We start from the raw sequence: 22,152 nt of genomic DNA, 5'->3' as shown, positions 1-22,152 counted from the left end.
AAGATAAAAAGGTAGAAAATGAAGTATTAATTCCTATTTTGACCTTTAACACAGGAAAAAATGAGTAAAAGCAAAAAAATAGTCTCAGAGAAAAACACTCTCCTCTGCCAAATATTTTTGAAGATAGAAAAATAAGAAGATTATAAAAGAAGCATCCATCAAGTCCGGTCTGTCATTCAATATCAAATTCAATCCGAGATGGCACTTATCTCCACTTTCCTGTTACAGACTCCCGATCTCAGCCTCTCCAGCTCCCTAAAATCTACCTGTGAGAAACAAAGTTTTCCTCATCTGTCTTAAATAGGCAATCCCCCACCCTACCCACCCCCAGTTCCAGATTCCTCAGTGAGGAACAATAATCTCACAGCATCTGCTCTGTCCAGCTCCTCACAATCTTTTATATCTCAGCAAGTCCACATTTCACTCTTCTAAATTTCTTTATATAGAGTAAGCCTAAATTGTTTAAACTATTGAAATGCACCAATCAGCTATGTGATTAATTTTCTGAACTGCCCTAAGGTAAGTAAGACTCTCCTTAAACCAAGCAACCAAAACTGTACACAGTATTTGTGCTATAGGTTTACCATCACCCTGAATGATTGCTGCAAATTCTGTACTCACCACCTCTGTAATAGAAATGACATTCCAATTGCTTTCATGATGAATTGTTTTGTTTCATTTTGTACATCCACATTCTTCTGTACAACAGCAATCTGTAAATGTTCAAACAATTTAATGTTTTTCAATTCTTCCAACCAAAGCAGGTAATTTTACACTATCTCAGATTACACATCATCTGCCCAATCTCTTAACTTTTCTATCTCCTATTATAAATACTTCATGTTTCTGCAACTTGCTTTGATTTATTTTCATATCACCAGAAAACTTAGTTACCAAACATTGGGTCTATTCAGTGCTCATTCATATAGGTTGTACAGTAAGTAACCAATGCATGTGGTACCTCTTCAGTTGCAACTTAAAAATCAGAAAATAATCCTTTTTGGAACATAATAAACATGAAAAGAGACTACAAACCTGCTCAGCTATTTAACAAGACTAGGGCTGATCTTCTACCCCCCATTCTTTCAAGAGTTAAATAAGACAAAGAAATAAGAAATAAACTTACCTACTTACCACACCTCCACCTGGTCTTGCTGAAGCCTCTTGACCCAAAGCCGTACCACTCTGACTCAGACTACTCCCATGATGACCGCTCTGCTAGACAGTACCTCTCTTTTATGGAGCCTGGGTTTTTCAAGCTCCGCCCCGGACCTATGTGGCACACTTCTACTGCAATTGCGCTGCTGTCTAATCTCCCTGTGGAGTTGCCAGCAGCAGCGTTGTTTGTTCGCGTTGCTGCTGTGCCACTCAATCTCAGATAAATACTTTGCTTTTAGTTAGGTATGCCAAAGTAGATAACTTCATATTTTTCAACATTATATTTCATGTGCCACATTTTTGTCCGCACACTGACTCACTTTGTCCACATCCCCTGGAAACCCACCCTCCCCCTATTCACAATCCTACCTCACTTAGATTCTTCAGCAAACTGGGAAATGTGATATTTGGTCTCCTCACTGAATTATATTGTGAGTATCTGGCAAACAAGTACTGGTCACTGTGCCACCCCGATCCAATCTGAGAAGGACTTGATCATTCACACTTTTTGCCTTCTCAGCAATTACCAATTGTTGGTCCATTTCAGTATATTACCCCAAATTCCAGATGCTTTAACACTGTTAAATAAATTCTACTGTGGTACCTTATCTACTCTTTCCCTCAAGGAGCTTATGGGTTAAACATGATCTTATTTTCATAAAGCCATGTTGATTCTGCTCAATCCTATTATAGGTCCTACCTGACTTACTGACTTACTAATGTTTGACTTATCGACACTCTGTAGAGATGAACAAGTGTTTGGTAGATCAGCAGGGTGGATGGAATGGATTTTCTGGCTGCAGTGGGGCAGCAGGAATTTCATACCAGGTGGTAATGGGGCATTAACACATGCCCTCTCTCCCTACACTGCCTCGCTCCTACCTTCCACCAGTCAACTGGGATTGGAATTGTTTTATTATTGTCACATAGACCAATTTACAGTGAAAAGCTTGTTTTGCATACTGTTGACACAGATCAGATCATTTCACAGTGCATTGAGGTAGAACAAGGTAAAACAATTACAATGCAGAATAAAGTGTAATAGTTACAGAGAAAGTACAGTGTAGGTAAACAAGAAAAGTTCAAGATTATAACAAGGTAGATTGTAAGGTCAAGTCTATTTTTTCGTACTGGGGGACCATTTCACAGTGGGGCAGAAGCTGTCCTTGAGCCTGGTGGTGTGTGCTTCCGGGCTTTCGTATCAATGTACAGGCAGACGCTGAAACAAGAGGCGGCCATAGTTAAAACTGTCCACCTTTGGTCCGATCAATCGGTCTCCATGCTGCAGGACTGCTTTGATGACGTCAACTGGAATGTCTTCCATGATGAGGATGTCTCCGAGTTCACGGATGGAGTCACGTGCTTCATCCGGAAGTGCATCAATGATGTTGTTCCCCAGAAGTCGGGCAGGATCTTCCTGAACCAGAAACCCTGTTTCAGTAGTTCCGTGCGACCAGCATTTACCGTGCGACGTAGAGCTTATATTGCCGTCAATCAGCAGGAGCTCAAGGAAACCAGTTACGATCTGTGCAAAGCTATCAAGGCTGCGAAACAACAACAGAGGGACAAGATTGAGTCAAGATTCACAACAAATAGCACACGTGACTTGTGGCGAGGGTTGCATACCATCGCTTCTTCAAAGCCAAACGTTGTGGTGCCGCCAACATCGCAGCCTCCCTCCCAGATGAGCTCAATCGATTTTATGCTCAGTTCGATGTCACTAACTCCGAGCCTCCGAGGAAAGCCACCGCTACAACCTGCAACCTGGTCATCTCTGAGGCTGAGGTATGCAGATGTTTCCAACGAGCGGACAGTCGCAAGGCCGCAGGACCAGACGGCATCCCAGGGCAAGTACTCCATCTATGGGAGGAGGTAGTGACGACGTTTCGGGCTGAAACCCTTCATCAGGAGTGAAGTAACATGGGATGGTCAAGGGGGGATAAGAAGTGGGGGGAGGGATAAAGTAGAGAGCTGGGAAGTGATAGGCTGGAGGGAAATGGGCTAGGGTGAAGGTGGAGTATTATGGGAAATAAAAGAGAAAGAAAGGTAGGGCTGGGGGGAGATAATAGTGAGGGGGGGGAAAAGAGAGAGAAAGAGAACCAGTCTAAAATAATAGATAGGGATGGGGGTAAGGGGGGGGCAGGGGTATCAATGGAGGTCTGTGAGTTGGATGTTCATGCCGGCAGGTAGGAGGCTACCTAGGCGGGAGATAAGGTATTGTGGGGAGGTGTGTTTACTGACATTTTTAATCTCTCCCTCTCCCAGTGTAGAGTGCCCTTCTGTTTCCAATTATCCACTATTGTCACTGTACCAAAAAAGACCAAGGTAACATGGCTGAATGACTGGCACCCTGCCACACTCACCTCAATAATAAACAAATTCTTTGAGAGGTTGGTCAAGGACTACATCTGCAGCTTGCTACCATCCACATTGAACCCCTACAATTCGTCTACTGACAACTGATTTGGCAGTCGATGCAATAGCCACTGCTCTACATACTGTCCTTACATATCTGGAGAAGAAGGATGCTTATGTGGGAATGCTGTTCTTCAACTACAGTTCAGCATTCAACACCATAATTCCATCCAGGCTCGACAGGAAGCTCAGAGACCTCAGCCTTGACCCTGCCTTGTGCAGCTGGATCCTGGACCCCCTGTCCGATCGCCAGCAGGTGGTAAGAGTGGGCTCCCTCACCTCCAATCCTCTGACTCTCAATACAGGAGCCCCTCAGGGCTGTGAATTAAGTCCCCTCCTTTACTCCCTGTGTACCTGTGACTGTGTTGCCACCCACAGCTCTAATCTGCTGATTAAATTTGCTGACGACACTACATTGATTGGCTTAATCTCAAACAATAACGAGGTGGCCTACAGGGAAGAAGTCATCTATCTGACACAGTGGTGTCAAGAAAACAACCTCTCCCTCAATGTTACAAAAACAAACCAGCTGACTGTGGATTACAGGAGGAATGGAGACGGGCTCACCTCTATTGACATCAATGGATCTGGGGTTGAGGGGGTGAACAGCTTTAAGTTCCTCAGCATCCACATCACCGAGGATCTCACATGGTCTGTACACACAGGCTGTGTGGTGAAGAAGGCACAACGGTGCCTCTTTCAGACATTTGAGGAAGTTTGGCATGGGCCCCCAAATCCTCCGAACTTTCTACAAGGGTACAACTGAGAGCATCCTGACTGGCTGCATCACTGCCTGGTATGGGAACTGTTCCTCCCTTAATTGCAGGATTCTGCACAGAGTAGTGCGGAACTTCCTATGATTCAGGATATTTACAAGGACAGGTGTGTAAAAAGGGTCTGTAGTATCACTGGGGACACAAGTCACCCCAACCACAATCTATTCCAGCTGCTACCACCCGGGAAGCGGTACCGCAGCATAAAAGCCAGGACCAACAGGCTTCTTCCTGATGAACTCACGCTGATTTGAGTGTATTTCTATGTTACATTGACTGTTCTATTTATTATAAATCACTATGATTGCGCATTGCACATTTAGACGGAGACGTAACGTAAAGATTTTTACTCCTCATGTATGTGAAGGACGTAAGCAATAAAGTCTATTCAATTCAATTCAATTCTTCTGTCCACTGGGAGAGGGAAGAGGAGAGAATGCCCGGGATGCGTGAGATTTTCGATTGCGTATGCCGAATGTTTTACTGAAGCAGTGAGAAATACTCGGGGGTGGGGGGAGGCTGGTTTTGATGATGAGTCCACAACTCTGTAGCTTTTTGTAGCATGCAGAACAGTTGCCATACCAAGCCATTCTGCATCCACATAGGGTGGTTTCTATGCCGCAAAAGTCAGAGTCTGGGTCGAGCCGAGCAGAAGTGGCAGTGTTGAGGGTCATTAGGCTGGCTGGTGGCCACGCTTACTCCCTGTCACAGCTGTTTCTGGGATCCTCTCCCACACTCTGATTTTATTCATTTACAACTTGTGAACAACTTGGATTATAAAGAGTGCTCAGGAACAGAACCCTGCTGTATGTAGGACTGCCTATATGTACTCGTTTCAAAGTGTTCTGTTAATATGTTATTCATTATCATTACCATTGACACCAGACTAAAGTCTTGTTAGTTCTTTGTTCTTTCTCTCTCTCATTGCTGATAGTGGAGTCACATCTCCACTCACAGTAACAGTTCCAGAAACTATAGAGGCCTAGAAGATAACAATTGGAATATGCACCATCTCCATAGGATTTTCTTTCTAAACTTGGGAATGTGAAATATCAGGTCCTGCAGATTAATCAGCCTTCAAGCCCCAGAACTGCTCTAGAATTACTTTTGACCAACAGTTAATTCCTTCAGTTTCTTATTCTCACTTTATCTTTAGTTCTCTAATATATCTGACAGGTTTTCTGTGTTTTCTTCTATGAGGACAGAGCAAAATGGTTGTTTATTTCCTCTGCTATTTCCTTTTATACTGCTCTCTTTGTCTAGGGTCCCACATTTGTTCTCATTAATGTTTCCTTCTGACAGTCTTGTTACCTTTCTTTCCAATCTATCTTGCCATTTCTATGTTGCCTTTTTTCCAGTTTCTCAGTTCTCCCTTAATGAGTTTCAAAACACTTTAAACTTCAGATGCATTGCCACTTCTGGCAACTTTTATAAGTTTCTCCTTGATTTAGAACAGTTTATAATTTCTCTTCTCAGCCACAGATGGATCACTTTTCCTTTTTGCTTCTTAAGTTAAAGTACATATTTTTTCCAACTTTTGCATGAGTTAGTTAACTGCTAACCATTGCATGTCAGTATCAGAATCAGGTTTATTTTCACCGGCATAGAATATAGAACACAGAAATCCACAGCACATTACAGGCCCTTTGGCCCACAATATTGCGCCAACCATGTAACCTACTCTAGAAACGACCTAGAATTTCCCTGGCGCATAGCCCTCTATTTTGCTAAGCTCCATGTACCTATTCAAGAGACTCTTAAATGACCCTATTGTATTGGCTTCCACCACTGCCTGGTTTTGCATTTAACTGCATTATTTACAAAGTTAGTGTGAAATTCTATCATGTTAGGGTCATGTAGCATGGAAACAGACCCTTTGGTCCAATTTGACCATGTTGTTGCCCAGCGAAGCTAGTCCAAACTGCCTGAATGTGGCACGTAGCCCACTAAACCTTTCTTACCCATCCAACTACCTAGAGGCTTTTAAATGTTGCTCACAATCCCATGTCAATAACTATTTTTAGCAGTTTATTATGAAGATGAACCAACTTCGATTGAAGACACTGCCTCGATGTCCCTTTTAACTCTTTTGCCTCTGATTTTAAACCTGCTTCCTTTTGTTTGTAGCGCCCATTCACTGGGTAAAAGACCACATACTTTCACTCTGCCCCTGCCCCTCATGATCATATAGACCTCTATCAGGTTGCCCCCTAATCTCCCACAATGTCCATTTCACTTCTCCTTGTAACTCAGACATCTGAGTCCAGCCAACATCCTGGTAAATGTTTCTGCACTCTCTCTAGTTTAATAATATCTTTCCTATAACAGGGCAACTAAAACTGTACATGATACTGGCCTCATCAATGTCTCATACAACTGCATCATAGCTCCCAACTCCTTTACTCAAGGCCCTGACTGGCGAGGCCAGCATGCAAACACTTTATTTACCACCCGATCTACCCGTGATGCCACTTGCAATCTTAGATCCCTCTGCTCCTTAACACTACCATTCACTGTATAAGAACTATTCTGTTTTGATCTCTCTAAATGCAGTATCTCACTTATCCAGACTGAAAGCCACTTGCCAGTCCTCAGCCCACATACCAAACTGATCAAGGTCCCCTTATTAAGACCCATATTATTGTCACTCTTCCCCAAAATCCCCTTGACAACAAGATTATCAATCATAAATATAGGAGATTCTGCAGATGCTGGAAATCTTGAGCAACACACACGCAAAATGCTGGAGGAACTCAGGGGAATGAAGTTTCAATCCTTTCTCAATGCACAAAATGAGTTGCAGACCAACTTTTCCCCTTGCTGGTGCCTCAACAGGAATCTTGTAGATATTGCATAAATCCATCTTCCACTTTATTAGAGAAAATTTAATTTAGTTAGTCAGTCCACTATCCAATGCCACAAATTATTACCTCCAACGTCAATCATTTATGTGTGTCATTGTATCGAATGTTCTTATTGTGGTAATTGAGATGTTCCAAATACCCCAATTAGTGCTGATAACATTCTCAATGAACTCTAAATGTCAAGCATAATTTCTTTTTCACAAAACTATGCCAAATGTGCTGAACTATTAAATTTTTCTACATATCGTGCTATAGCTTCCTGAATAATGTATTCCAGAATTTTCCAAATTATAATTGTTGGGCTAAAGGTTTTTAATTTTAAGCAGCAAAATATGATAATCTTTCAATCTTCTAACTACCTGTGAATACACCCTCCATGTGTCTCCTTAAACTTTGCTCTATTGAATTCAAAGTCAAAGTATCCTCCTTTCATATGGTGTCCAAATTTAAACATGTATTCCCTGTGGGGGTTCACAGAAGGCATTGTTCAATGGAATGATCACTTCCTCTTCTTTGTATTCCACTTCTCTTGAGGTTATGACTGGTTTCATTACACATAGATTGTTAGTGACTAAGGTGAATGGGAGCCTTTTCTCTTGATAAAAGACCTAATTGAGGTCCTTAAAATAATGGACGTTTTTAATAAAATGGATACACAGAAAATACTTCCACCTATGGAGAAGACAGAACGAGAAAAGAATGAATGAGGTAAACAGTGTAGAAGCATTACCAACACAGGAGAGTCTGCAGATGCTGGAAATCTTGAACAACACACACAATGCAAGCCAGGCAGAATCTGTGGAGGGCAATAAATAGATTTTATGTTTTGGCCATGACACTTCATCAGGACTAGAAAGGAAAGGTGCAAAAGCCAAAATAAGAAGGTGGGTTGAGGGGGAAGGAGTACAAGCTGGCAGGTGGGTGGCTGGGGGAGAGGCGATGAAGTAAGAAGCTGGGAGGTGGAAGTGGCGAAGGGCTGAAGAAGAAGGAATCTAATAGGAGAGGACAGTGGACCATGGGAGGAAGGGAAAGAGTAACCAGAATAGGGAATGGGAAAAGGGAGAATGAGGGGAGGAGGGTAATTACTCGAAGTCAGAGAAATCAGTGCTTCACGCCATCATGTTGGATGCTATCAGACAGAACTGGCTATCCACTTCAATTTACCTTCCCACTTGCTACTGACACAACCATCCATGGCTCTTCTACTGCCGGGATAAGGCCAAACTCAGCCTGGAGAAGCAGCACCTCACGTTCTGTCTGGGCACTCTCCAATCTCTAACATTCAGTAATTCCACACTCCCTCCATCTCTTTTACTGTTCCCCATTCTGGTTACCCTCTCATTCCTCCTCTTCTCGTCACCTGCCCATCACATCCCTCTGACTCATATTTTGCTTGATGTTCCCTCCTGAGAAGATATCATGTTAGAAGGGCCATAGAAATATAACATAACGGGAGTAGGCAGTTTAAATGGTTTCAGCATGGACTAGATGGGCCAAAGGGCCTGTTTCCGTGCTGTACTTCTCCATGACTCTGTGATCCTATTTGTAATGGACAGACTTGGGTGCTCCCTGGGTTAGCAGGAGAAAAGAATTCCATGCAGTCATAGTCTAACAGCCTCTCGACACTCACAGTCCAGGCTCAGAAACAAAAAATGGCTAGGTGTTGAGGCATCAGAGATGCTGGCTCTTGTGGAACTGCAGCTGTGAGTTTCTGGAAAAGAGCAGAGGTCGTAGGAGACAACCCAAAAGGATAACACGCAGTCCTTTTCTCCCCTTCACTTACTTGTTTACTGAAAGGTGAATGGCTTAAGAGAAAAAATAGAAACAGTCGAAAATGTGAGAAAAATCTTAACAAAGGAACCTCACAAGATCACATATTCACTGCGGCATTTATCAGTATTCAGTGCATAACTATACCTGATTTATGTCATCTGCTCCCTGGAGGCTTGTGGAAAGAACATATTAAAATCCAGCACATGTACACATAAATCTGTGTCTGCTCATTCAAATTCCTTCTCTCATTCTTACACTAAGACATTCTCTCTCAGTTTCTGGCAGCCTACATCCTTTCTTTTCCTTTTATCTCCCTCTTTTGCTAGTCGCTCCACCTTCATTCACATGCACACTCTCCCTGTCCTCTCCTTCTCTCTCTCTCTTCCCCCAACTCTCTTTTTCCTCTTCTCAAAATCATGTAGAGGAAATTACTGAAGGTGTCCCATTTGAACTATTAAGCAATAGCAGAAGCAAGGACAAGACAGATTTGTAATTTGCTAGGATTGCTCCACGTGGCTGTTATTCTACATAATAAATATCTCTATTACATCATGAAGCCCTTGGGCAGAGTTCAGAGATGAATTGCTGTAGGCCCAGGGAGAACCCAAATCCCCAGATCTGCAATAACTCTTAACAATAAATATTATGAGTCCAATATTAATTCATTGCTCTATCTGGATAAACAGGAAAATTCCTATGATATTTTTACACTGATGCAATTCAGTATTTACAATTTCAACTCCTGATTCTCTTATCACCAACTGCAGATAACCCCTGTGTGGATTTGCCCTTAATTTAGCTGCCAGGCATATTGTTTCAATTTAATTCAGACACCACACCCAGGTGATAATGTAGATAGCGGGGCCATAGTCTTGAGTTGTATGTTAAAGTTAATTTTAACATTGAATTGAATTGACTTTATTTCTTACATCCTTCACATACACGAGGAGTAAAAATCTTTACGTTACGTCTTGGTCTGAATGTACAATGTGCAAATTATAGTAATTTGTAATAAATATTATGTACAACAGGGCAGTCAATATAGCACAGAGATACAATTCTATCAGCGTGAGTTAATCGGTCTGGTGGAAGAAGCTGTCCTGGACGGAGCCTATCGGCCCTGGCTTTAATGCTACAATACCGTTTCCCAGATGGCAGCAGCTGGAGCAGTTTGTGGCTGGGGTGATGGGTCCCCAATGATCCTTTGGACCCATTTTACACAGCTGTCTTTGTAAATGTTCTGAATAGTGGGAAGTTCACATCTACAGATGCACTGGGCTGTCCACACCACTCTCTGCAGAGTCCTGCGATTGAGGGAGGTACAGTTCCCATACCAGGTAGTGATGCAGCCAGTCCGGATGCGCTCATTTGTGCCCCTGTAGAAAGTTCTTAGGATTTGGGGACTCATGCCAAACTCCTTCAACCATCTGAGGTGAAAGAGGCGCTGTTGTTACACTTTTTTCACCACACAGCCGGTGTGTACAGACCATGTGAGATCCTCGGTGATGTGGATGCTGAGGAACTTAAAGCTGTTCACCCTCTCAACCCCAGATCCATTGATGTCAATAGGGGTTAGCACGTTTCCATTCCTCCTGTAATCCACAACCAGTTCCTTTGTTTTTGTGACATTGAGGGAGAAGTTGTTTTCTTGACACCACTGTGTCAGGGTGATGATTTCTTCTCTACGCTGCCTCGTTATTATTTGAGGTAAGTTCAATGAAAGTAGCATCACCAGCAAATTGAATTAGCAGATTGGAGCTGTGGGTGGCAACACAGTCATGGGTATTCGGGGGGGGGGGGGGGCTCCTGTGTTGTGGGGCAGAGGCGAGGGAGCCAACTTTTATCACCTGCCGGTGATCTGACGGGATCCAGCTGTACTGTTTACCTAGAATATGCCACGGCCAACTCGGGCAGTAAATTATCTGTTAGGTTGATTCAGTGTTCCCTGAAGCAAACACCAATCTGAAGTGGTCAATAGATTTGTTTCGTTTACTAGTTTAATCCTTTGTGTCCGGAATAAGCAATGATTCTATACACAGACTGATACTTATATCTTTCATGTTTTTGTAATATCGTTACAACCTTGAGAACACTTCTGAGGTGTAATCACTGTTAATCTCAGAAATGCAGCAACCATTGTGAGCACAGAACAATCCCACAAGTTGCAAATTAACAATGTCCAGATAACGGTCCAAGAAATGTAATTGTATAGTTTTTAAAAGTGTAATACGATTAAAGATCATTCATGTTTTTTCTGGCGTGAAACATGATAATAAACTTTGGGGCATGGCAGAGATTTGGCTGGGAACTTCCTACAATGAGACGCCTTTGCAAGGATGCTTCTTGGGAACACATGGGTGGATTACTCCCTGATTTATAAATTTTTAGGCCTCTCCCATTCCCAGCTCCAAATCACCCTGTATTAAAACAACTGTCTTTCAGTGACTTCTAATCTCTGAATTTCTTTCTAATAATGCAGTGCCAATGGAAACCACGCCCACACATGACACCTTTGCTACCCCTGAGCCAATCACCAACATGGGAAACAGCAACGGTTGGGACTCCGTCATCAATCCACAGCCTTTAACCCCGGCCACCTCTTGGGCAATGTCAACAGAATTCACAGGTGAGCCTTACAGGAGGAGTTAGTGCAAAGTATTATCTCTTATTTTGACATCGTCCTCTATGTGTGGCCCATGTGCATCTGGATTAGCAAACCATGATTTCCAGACTTAGAAAGTTCTTCAAGTCTCCTGAGACTGAAGCTCTTCTTTGCCGATACTGTTTTTAGAGGCCCTGAAGATGGAATTAGAAGCTTGAAAAGTATAAGTTCTTATTCATTCCAGAAAACTACAGTGTGCAAGCAAATCCATAAAAAGGATCACACCCATCTATTTCTGCCACCATAACTTTCAGCATTTGGACCTTTGTTAAGAGCATATTTTTTTCTCCCCTTTCTCACCCCACTTCATCTTCAAACACTGACAATGTACTACTGCTGTGTCCACACTTTTAGAAGCAGGTAATCTTTTGAGGACCACCTGACTTACCCAATGCCACTTCAAAATAATGCAGGGAGTCACTGATTCCCCTTGCTATGGTTGATGGCAGAACAATGATCAGGCTACTCGTTAGCCCTGAGACACAAAGAATGATTACATTTATATTGTCCCCTTCACAACCTCTGGATATTCCAAAGCAGCCAGTAAGTACTTTTGATGTGGAATGCAGGAAAAATGAGAGTTAATTCAAGCACAGCATGGCCCACAAACCCTAGTGAGATAAGTGGTTGGAACGTTTATTTTTAATTCTGTTTGTTATGTGTTAAAACCGGCCAGGATAATGGAGGGAGTAGCTCTGCCCTTTTCTGAATAGGAATATATTTATAGTCATAATACAGTCATATACTTATGCTGAGTTTATACTTTGCATGATCCACATCCCACTGTTCTTCCTTCATCTCATTTTTACATCATGTATTTGCTTTTCAAATCCCTTCAAACAACCTGAGAAGACAACTGAAGCCATTAAGGAAAGTGACACTGCCTTCACTCCTCCAAATCTCGGGCCATTTGTTCTAAACACTTTTATTTCTAATTGGAGTAGAAAGTGCACAATAAGAATGCAAATTGCTGTTAGCTAAGCATCAAAGGACGTAAGGTCCAAAGAGAATAGTTCATGCAAAAAGCTGGAAACTGGAACAACTTCTTCCCCTCCTTCGTAAGATTTCTGAGTAGTTCATGATTTGATGAATACTACCTCACTATTCCTCTTTTCCACTATTTCTTTTTTATTGTAACTTTATGTAATTAATTTTTTTATGTCTGCACTGTACTGCTGCTGTTCAACACTAATTTCATGACTTATGTTATCATAACCTACTTTACTTAAGTGTGACTTATGTTAAACCTGATTCCAATTTGAGTGAGACGCTGAAATTGAACAGCCAGAATCTTCTTGGATGAATGTGGTAAATCCTGAACACAAAGAATTCTGCAGATGCTGGAACTCTAAAACAACACGCACAAAATGTTGGAGGAACTCAACAGGTCAGGCAGCATGTATGGAAATAAATAAAGTCATAGAGATGTACAGCACAGAAACAAGCCCTTCGGCCCATCTAGTCTGTGCCAAAACCATATAAACAGTCAACATTTTTATTTTGGCATCTTCCTCCTTTTTAAGTCATGAGGAAGGGTCTCAGCCGGAAATGTCGACTCTTTATACATCTTCTCAGATGCTGCCTGACCTGTTGAGTTGTTCCAGTATTTTGTGTGTGTTGCTTTGAATGTAGTAAAAATGGCTTCTTCATTTAGAACTATTTATTAATGTTTTTATCCTGAACATCACATCTGTCCCCTCAACTGTTTTCTTATTTTACCCTTTGGAACTATTTTGGTATTATTTAGTTCCTTGTATCACTTCAGATGCTGTTGCCTGCAAGGAGTTTGCACGTTCTCCCTGTGACCACGGGGCTTTCCTCCGGGTGCTCCGGTTTCCTCCCACAGTCTAGCGATGTTCCGGTTGGCAAGTCAATTGTTCATTGTAGATTGTCCCGTGATTGGGCCAGGATTAAATCGGGAGGTTGCTGAGTGGCGTGGCTTAAATAAACAATAAATAGGTTCCTTTTCAGTGACAAAGATGGGGAACGTTTTTTGAGCTGGAAGCAAAATCAGTAAAGAGTACAGAGCTTACGTTTTTAATAGAGGCTTTCACTTCTTTTGATGAGGCTGGGATAGTTTTAGCTCCTTTATAGACACATGCTTTCCTTCTCATGACAACAAAAGAAGTTAAAACAAATGTTTGGAATTAATGGAACAGTTCATGCATATTTGAAATTGTGCTCTTATAGTGAAAGATTATAAGATTCCAGCAGTAATCTCCTGCCAAAAGAATCAGTTGGTTTATGTGGCTCAGCTTTTTAATATCACCAGCAGTAATCACCCAGAAGGCATAAGAATTCTCCTAGCCATATGCCACCTGCAGGGCCCACAGGGGGTAGCTGCCTCAGCTGTTCAACTGAACACTACCTGCTTAGAAACCGTATGTATTACTATTCATTCAGTCAAAAATTGTGTTATTAAACTAGGAACTGCTGAGTTCCTCCAGCATCTTGAGTGTGTTATTAAACTAGGACCCATTTCTGATTGAGTAAATGGACGGATTTAGCTGAGTCTGTAAAATTCTAAAAAGCCACAAATCCGTTTTATACATTCCCAGTGAAGTTCACATAGTTTCACAATATCCGGGGATTTGATATGAAGCTGCTCTGCTCTGTTTGAACAGTGATGTCCAGTGGAAATGGCTAACACCATAGGCGTGACTTAGAATGCACTATTTTAGACCAACACACTAATTTTGGTAGAAAATTTCTCATTCAAAATACACTGCATGCATATACTTCAATATTAAGCAAACAAAATAAATCACAAAAAGTTGTAAAGTAAATTTATTATTGAGGTACATATCTGTTTTCATCTACAATCCTGAGATTCATTTTCTTGTGAGCATACTCAATAAATCCATAATAGAATAACAACTATAATAGAATCAATGAAAGACCACACCAGCTTGGGCGTTCAACCAGCGTGCAAAATACAACAAACTGTGCAAATGCAACAAAAAAGGAATGTCAAATGAATAAGCAATAAATACCGAGAACATGAGATGAAGAGTGTTTGAAAGCGAGTCCATAAGTTGTGGGAACATTTCAATGTCGGGGCAAGTGAGTGAAGTTATCCCCTTTGGTTCAAGAGCCCTCTTGTTGAGGGTAATAACTGTTTTTGAACCTATCGGTGTGAGTCCTGAGGCTCCTGTACCTTCTTCCTGATGGCAGGAGCAAGACGAGTGTATGACCTGGGTGCTGGGAGTCCCTGATTATGGGTGCTGCTTTTCTGCAACAAGGCTTTGTGTAGATGCTGTCATTAGTGGGGAGGGCTTTGCCTGTGATGGACTGGGCAGTATCCACTACTGTTTGCAAGAATTTCCATTCAACAGTATTGGTATTTCCATACCACTTCCCCAAAGTGGTTGGTTTTAAGGTGCCAGTAATCTGTCCTTTCCCCTTCTGTCCGTAGAAACAGTTAAGTCACATGTAAAGGTCAGGAGTTGGACCTTTACCATTGGGAGAATTTAATAGTGGAAGCTTAACCCCATTACCAACCCCACCCCCAGCTCTCACACCTTAAGGAAACATCTTTGACAGTAGCTAACATATATCAAAAATAAGCGGATCAGGTGCAGAAACATCTGAAGTGAGCATTTAGAGGATTGTTGAAGTGATATGTGAAATGGTGTGATACATGAAATACACCAAGTCAGGTGAGGCATAGATCTCATGTTATTTACAATATATGATTTTGGGGATGGAGCAAAGTTTCCCATCTAGAATGTGCATATGTCTCCAGAGGAAGAGAATTTCTGTCCTGATCAGAGAGCCAAGTTGGTAATAATATTAACTTATGGTGATAGTCAGGCAATCAATATTGATTCAGATGTACATCATAAGACCATAAGATATAGGAGCAAAATTATGCCATTTGGCCCATCAAGTCTACTCTGCCATTTCATCACGGCTAGATTTATTTTTCCTCTCAACCAAATTCTCTTGCCTTCTTCCCGTAACCTTTGATGCCCTGATTTATCAACTTCCACCTTAAACATATCCAATGACTTGGCCTGCACAGCTGTCTGTGGCAATGAATTCCACAGATTCACTGCCCTCTGGCTAAAGAAATTTTTCCTTATCTCTGTTCTAAATGGACGCCCCTCTATTCTGAGACTGTGCCCTCTGGTCCTAGACTCCCCCACTATAGCAAGCATCCTCTCCACATCCACTTTATCCAGATCTTTCAATATTCGATAAGTTTCAATGAGATCCCTCCTCATTCTAAGCTCCAGTGAGCATGGGCCAGGAGCCATCAAGAGCTCCTTTTATCTCGATCTTTTCATTCCTGGGATCATTCTTGTGAACCTCAACTGGACCCTCTCCAATGCCAGCACAATTTTTCTTAAATAAAGGGCCCAAAACTGCTCGCAAAAGTCCAAATGCAGTTTGATCAATGCCTTATATAGCTTCAGGATTACATCCTCACTTTTGTATTCTAGTCCTCTGAAACGAATGCTAACATTGTATTTACCTTCCTCACCACAGACTCAACCTGCAAATTAACCTTTAGGGAACACAAGGGAGACCTGACGAAGGGTCTCGACCCAAAACTTTGACTGCTCCTTTCAATGGATGCTGCCCGACCTGCTGAGTTCATCCAGCTTGTTTGTACGTCTTAACCTTTAAGGAATCCTGCACAAGGACTTCCAAGTCCCACTGCACTTCTGCTTTCAAAATTTTCTCCCCATTTAGAAAATAGTCTATACCTTCATTCCTTCTCCCAAAGTACATGCCATGCACTTTCTTACATTATATTTCACGTGCCACTTCTTTGCTCATTCTGCCAACCTGTCTAAGACCTTTAGCAGACTCCCTGCTTCTTCAACACTGCCTGCCCTTTCACCCAGCTCCATATCATCTGCAAACTTGGCCAAAAATCATCAATTCCTCCAACCAAATCATTGATATACAATATGAAACGAAGTGGTCTCAAAGCTGCCTCCTGTGGCATACTACTAGTCACCTGAATGGGCTCCCTTTATTCCCACTCTGGTTGTGTCATCTTTCCTTTAGAATACTTCTTCCTCTTTGGATGTATATTTCCCGTGCCTTCTGAATTGCCTTCAGAAATTCCAGCCATTGCGGCTCTGCTGTCACCCTGTCAGTGTCCTTTTCCAGTCAAAACTCCTCTCTCATGCCTCTGAAATTCCCTTCACTCCACTGTAATGCTGATAAATCTGACTTTAGATTCTTCTCAAATTTCAGGGTAAATTCAACTATCTTATGATCACTTTCCCCTAAGAGTTCTTTTATCTTAAGCTCTCTAATCAATTCTGTTTCATTGCACAACTCCCAATCCAGAATAGCTGATCGCTAGCGGGCTCAACCACAAGCTGCTCTAAAAAGTCATTTAGTAGGCACTCCAGAAAGTCCCTCTCCTGGAGTCCAGCGCCAACCTAATTTTCCCAATCTACCTGCATACTGAAGTCCTCCATGACTTTCTATCTCCTGTTGTAGGCCACATGTTTACTGCTGTTTGGGGGCTTGTATGTAACTCTTTTTTTACCCTTGCCGTTCCTTAGCTCTATACACAAAGATTCAATGCCTTCTGGCCCTAAGACATCTCTTTCTAATGATTTGATTTAAATTTTTACCAACTGACCCCCTGCCTTCCAGCCCGTCCTTTCAATACAATGTGTATCCTTGGACATAAAGCTCCCAGCTATAATCTTTTTCAGCCATGGTTCAGTGATGCCTAACACATCCTATCTACCAATCTGCGACTGCGCTGCAAGTTCATCTGCCTTATTCCGCAGACTGCACACATTCAGATACAACACCTTCAGTCCTGTATTCACTCTCTTTGACTCTGTCCACCTTTTACGTTGCAACTCATTCTGTTGACTGCAATTTTGCCCCATCATTAGCCTCTCCTCACTACACATTGCTTCTGTTTGTAAACCAACTACCTCATCTTCAGCACTATAATACGCCTTTCCCGCGATACTTCTTGTATTGAAATATATGCAGCTCTCGACACTAGTTGCTGCATTCTCAAACTTTTGATTGCTAACTTTGTCTAAGGTCTTGCCAATATCTGCCTCCACAACCTTTCCACTAACTGTTCTGGCACTCTGGTTCACATTCTCCTGTAACTCTTACCATCATATTTCATCTTTTCTCTCTTTATGGCTATTTTAGTTGCCTTTTCATTGGTGTTTAAAAGCTTCCCAATCCTCTAACTTCACACTAATTGTTACTATATTATATGCCTCTCATTTGATTTTATGCTGTCTTTGATATCCCTTGCTACCCACGGTTGCCTCATCCTTCCTTTAGAATACCTCTTCATCTTGGGATGTACCTCCCTGCATCTTCCAAATTTCCCCCAGAGACCCCATCATCCCTGCAAGTGTCCACTTCCAATCTACTTCGGCCAGCTTCTCTCTCATGCCTCTGTAATTTCCTTTACTGCACTGTAATAATGATACATTCTATTTTGATCATCACTGTAGTCCCTCACTTGGACTGCTTGCCTCGGAGTGAAACATTGAACCTCCTTGTTTGAGGAGCCCTCAGTTTGTCTCAGCTGTTTTTCCTACATAATCCTTCTGAGATTGGGTTTGAAGAGGTCCAAGCGAGAGCTCAAGGGACGACCCAGGAACAGCAGAGCTGGTGAGTTGGTTGTTTGTGGAGTGTGCTGCACTGCGATGTGCAAGGAGGAAATTGGTGAGCTTCTGATTCAGTGTCAGTGTGTGTGTTCTGCTGACATTGCTCACAGTACGTTCTTTAGACTCTGGACAAACCTTTCTACTAAGCCATTTGTAGCTGGGTGGTACAGTACAGATGTAATGTCTTATTCCATTCATTTTCAGGAATGACTGAAACTGTTCTACAACAAACTGTGGTCCATTGTCACTGACTAAGTGTTCTGGAACACCAGACTGGAAAAGAGGCCTCAGCACATCAACAGTGCACAAGGCTGTAATGGAGGCCACTGGGAACACTTCTGGCCACTTTGGAGCAGCATCCACTACTACTAACAAATTTGTGCCCATGAATGATACAGCAAATTCCGCATGAATCCTCTGCCAGGGCAATCAGGCCATTCCCAGGGGTGCAGAGGCACTGCTCTTGGCATCTTCTGGATGTGTTGGCATCCCAAACAGAGGATGGCAAGCTGCTCAATCTGCTGATCTATCCCAGGCCACCAGACAGAGCTTCGAGCCAATGCTTTCATTTTAACCGCACCTAGACGACCAGCATGTAGCTCCTCCAACACTGTAGCTGTTGGCTTGGATAGTACAACAACTCTCAATCCTCACATAACACAAACCCCCATCAAGGGCAAGAACATCCCAGTGCTGGTAAAAATGGGGAAACTGGAATTTCTGCTGCACATTTTGGGTGGCCATGTAGACCTGGGACAGTGTGGGGTCTTTGGAGCCTTTTGGATCATCTCTGCTGTAATAGGGAGACTTTCAATTTGCATTGGGGAGAATACGTCAAGAGGAGTGTCTTATTTTGTAAAGTTTTCAGGTATTTCCTTTTCCAAGGGGGAGCAGGACAATCAACCAGCATTTCCATAATTATTTATCCTCTTGAATCCAATCTTGTAATTGTGTCCTCCAAGAAACAGAGCCCATCTCTACATTTGTGCCGCTGCTGTTAGTGGAACAACCTTCTGTGGATTGAAAATGGATACTAGTGGTTGACGATCAGTAATGAGGGTAAACTCTCACCCATAGAAATACTGGTTGAAACCTTTTACACCCCAAATCAGACTCAAGGCCTCCAGTGGGTATTCTGTGCAGTGATAAATGGAGATGATGCAAAGGCTATGGGACATTCACTTCCATCAGTCATGACATGTGACATTACTGCACCTATACCCATAAGGCAAGGTGTCACAGGCAAGCTTCACTGGACAATGTTGATCATAATTTGTGAGTACAGACTAATGTTACCATTTCCTTTGTCTTTTGGAAAGCCATCTCACACTGCTTTGTCCATTGTCATTTCTTCCCAATCTGTTGTAATGAGTCCAAAGGGTGGAGCATTGTCACTAGACTTGGCAGGAGCCTGTCATAGTAAATGACAAGTCCTAAAAGGACCGCAACTGTGACAGATCCTGTGGCTCTGGGGCATCCATCACGGCTTGAATTTTCTCAGCAAACTTGTGTAATATTTGTGCTTCAATGGGGTGACCGCAGTAAGTGATGCTTAGTTTAAAGAATTCACACTTGTCACATCATGCTCTGAGCAATTATCTTCTAATCTTTTTAACACTGTCTTGAGATTTTGGAGATTTTCAGCTAAACCCACTTTGCTGAAGTGTTTCCCTTCAAAATGGTTTGCAAAGGTATCCTCTACACTGGACAGAGGGTATCAATCTACTTTCAGTGCTGGGTTGATGGTGACCTTAAAATCACCACAGATCCTGTCAGACCCATCCTTCTTGGCTACTGGGACTGCTGGCATTGCCCACGGGCTCCATTCAACCATATGATTTCCTTTAGCCTCCATGCGATCTAGCTCACTGGCTTCTTTATTTCGGATGGTTCAAGGAACTTTATCATGAATGGTATATGGGATTTGTAAACCTTGGGTGTAGCATTGTCATTTCCCACTATTTGCCCTCAATATTTGAGTTTTCCATTGCCAACCTTGAACACTGTTGTGGCATCATCCAGTATCTTTCTTAATTAGCTTTCAGTTGACTCTATTGCAAGGGATGTGGCATGCAAATGGCGTATTGATCTCTATAAAGTTGTAGTTCTCTCAGCCAATCATGGCCCCACAATGCTGGCCTCTTGTTTTTACCACATACAAGCCCAATGTGGTTTGTTGGTTGTTGTATTTCACTGTTATGAATGACATTCCCACATGAGTGATCTTTTCTCCTGTATGAGTTCTTAGTTGGATATCTGCAGGCTTCAGTTCAGTATCTTTGAGGTGCTGTTCAAACTCATTTTGTGGACTGACTGAAACGGCCGAACCAGTGTCCAATTCCATTTTAATTAATTTGCTGTTCACTTCTATTGTAAACCATATTGTTTGTCTCTTATTAGTTTTCACATTGTAAATCTTAAGGCTACTCAGTCCTGTGTTGATCTCATCATTGGATTTTTCATCAACTGCATGCAGATTAGTGCTCCTTGTGAAACTGCAATTTGACTTTTTATCTTTTCTCTCTGTTGTGCAGTACATTTATGTTTGTCTGCCCTAGAGGCTCTTTATATGTGTCCTACTTTGTTGTATTTTCTACAAGTTTTCCCTTTAAACTTGCATTGGTCTGTGTATGTGGGCTCCTGCCATAATGCTAACACAATTTGTTCGGCCCAGCAGGTTTCTGTTTAGATGTTGCAATTTTGTTCATGTTCACCTTCATTCTTGAATCAACTCAGTTCTGGTCACCTCACTACAGGAAAGATGTGGATACTATAGAAAGAGTGCAGAGGAGATTTACAAGGATGTTGCCTGGATTGGGGAGCATGCCTTAATGAGAATAGGTTGAGTGAACTTGGTCTTTTCTCTTTGGAACAACGGAGGATGAGAGGTGACCTGATGGAGGTGTATAAGATGATGAGAGGCATTGATTGTGTGGATAGTCAGAGGCTTTTTCCCAGGGCTGAAATGGCTAACACCAGGGGCTTAGTTTTAAGGTGCTTGGAAGTAGGTACAGAGGGGATGTCCAGGGAAGCTTTTCACACAGAGAGTGGTGGGTTCATGGAATGCACTGCCAACAATGGTGGTGGAGGTGGATACAATAAGGTCTTTTAAGAGACTCTTGGATAGGTACATGGAGCTTAAAAAATAGAGGGCCATGTGGCAGGGAAATTCTAGGCAGCTTCTAGAGTAGGTTACATGGTTGACCAACATTGTGGGCCAATATGCCTGTAATGTGCTGTAAATTTCTGTGTTTTATGTTCTACTAACTCAGTTATGTCTCTGGCTGCTGTTTCTATTGATACAGCGATTTCAACTGTTCTTTTAAATGTGAATTGTGCTTCAGTTATGAGCCATTTTTGAATGCTTTCTTGTAAGATTCCACAACTAAATGATCTCTCAGTGCATCCTTAAGCCCATCACTGAACTGCTGGGATAATTTCTTCAATTCAAGCACATAAACTGAAATGGATTCCCCTTCCTTTTGATTCTGCTTATGAAACCTGAAGCATTCTGCAATCAACAATGGCTTCAGGTCTAAATGTTCCTACATTACATGCACAATATCAGCAAATCTAATTTTGGCTGGTTTGGTTAGAGTGGTTAAACATCTAAGCAAACTGTATGTTTTTCCACCTGTTGCACTCAATAATGTGGGCATTTGTTTCTCATTGTCTATTTAATTTGCTTCTAAATATTGCTCATACATAATCCGGTTATCTGTTGTACAATCGAATGTGTCTATCTTTCCTATGTAGCCAGCTATTTCTGCTTTTTGAAATTTATTAGTATGATCATCCAGTACTCACTGTTTATGAACCTGCTGTACTCATTGTTTGTTAATTTCATCCATTTTCTGCCTTTTTTCCAACTCGAACATCTCTCTCCCCTT

General features: G+C 42.1%; 1 protein-coding gene across 1 annotated transcript in view; it reads left to right on the top strand.

The window, feature by feature from the left end:
• The window catches only part of prrt4b (proline rich transmembrane protein 4b), a 54,512-nt gene that overhangs the window by 6,992 nt on the left and 25,368 nt on the right, over positions 1-22,152 (top strand). Inside the window, exon 4 of the mRNA XM_073066853.1 lies at positions 11,463-11,609. Coding sequence (XP_072922954.1) covers positions 11,463-11,609 — 147 coding nt within the window. The remainder of the gene's footprint in view (positions 1-11,462; positions 11,610-22,152) is intronic.

This window comes from Hemitrygon akajei, chromosome 14, assembly GCF_048418815.1.
Source record: "Hemitrygon akajei chromosome 14, sHemAka1.3, whole genome shotgun sequence".
In the NCBI taxonomy this organism is placed as follows: Eukaryota; Metazoa; Chordata; class Chondrichthyes; order Myliobatiformes; family Dasyatidae; genus Hemitrygon; species Hemitrygon akajei.
The sequence above is the reverse complement of the archived record's forward strand: the minus strand, read 5'-3'. Positions and strand labels throughout refer to the sequence as shown.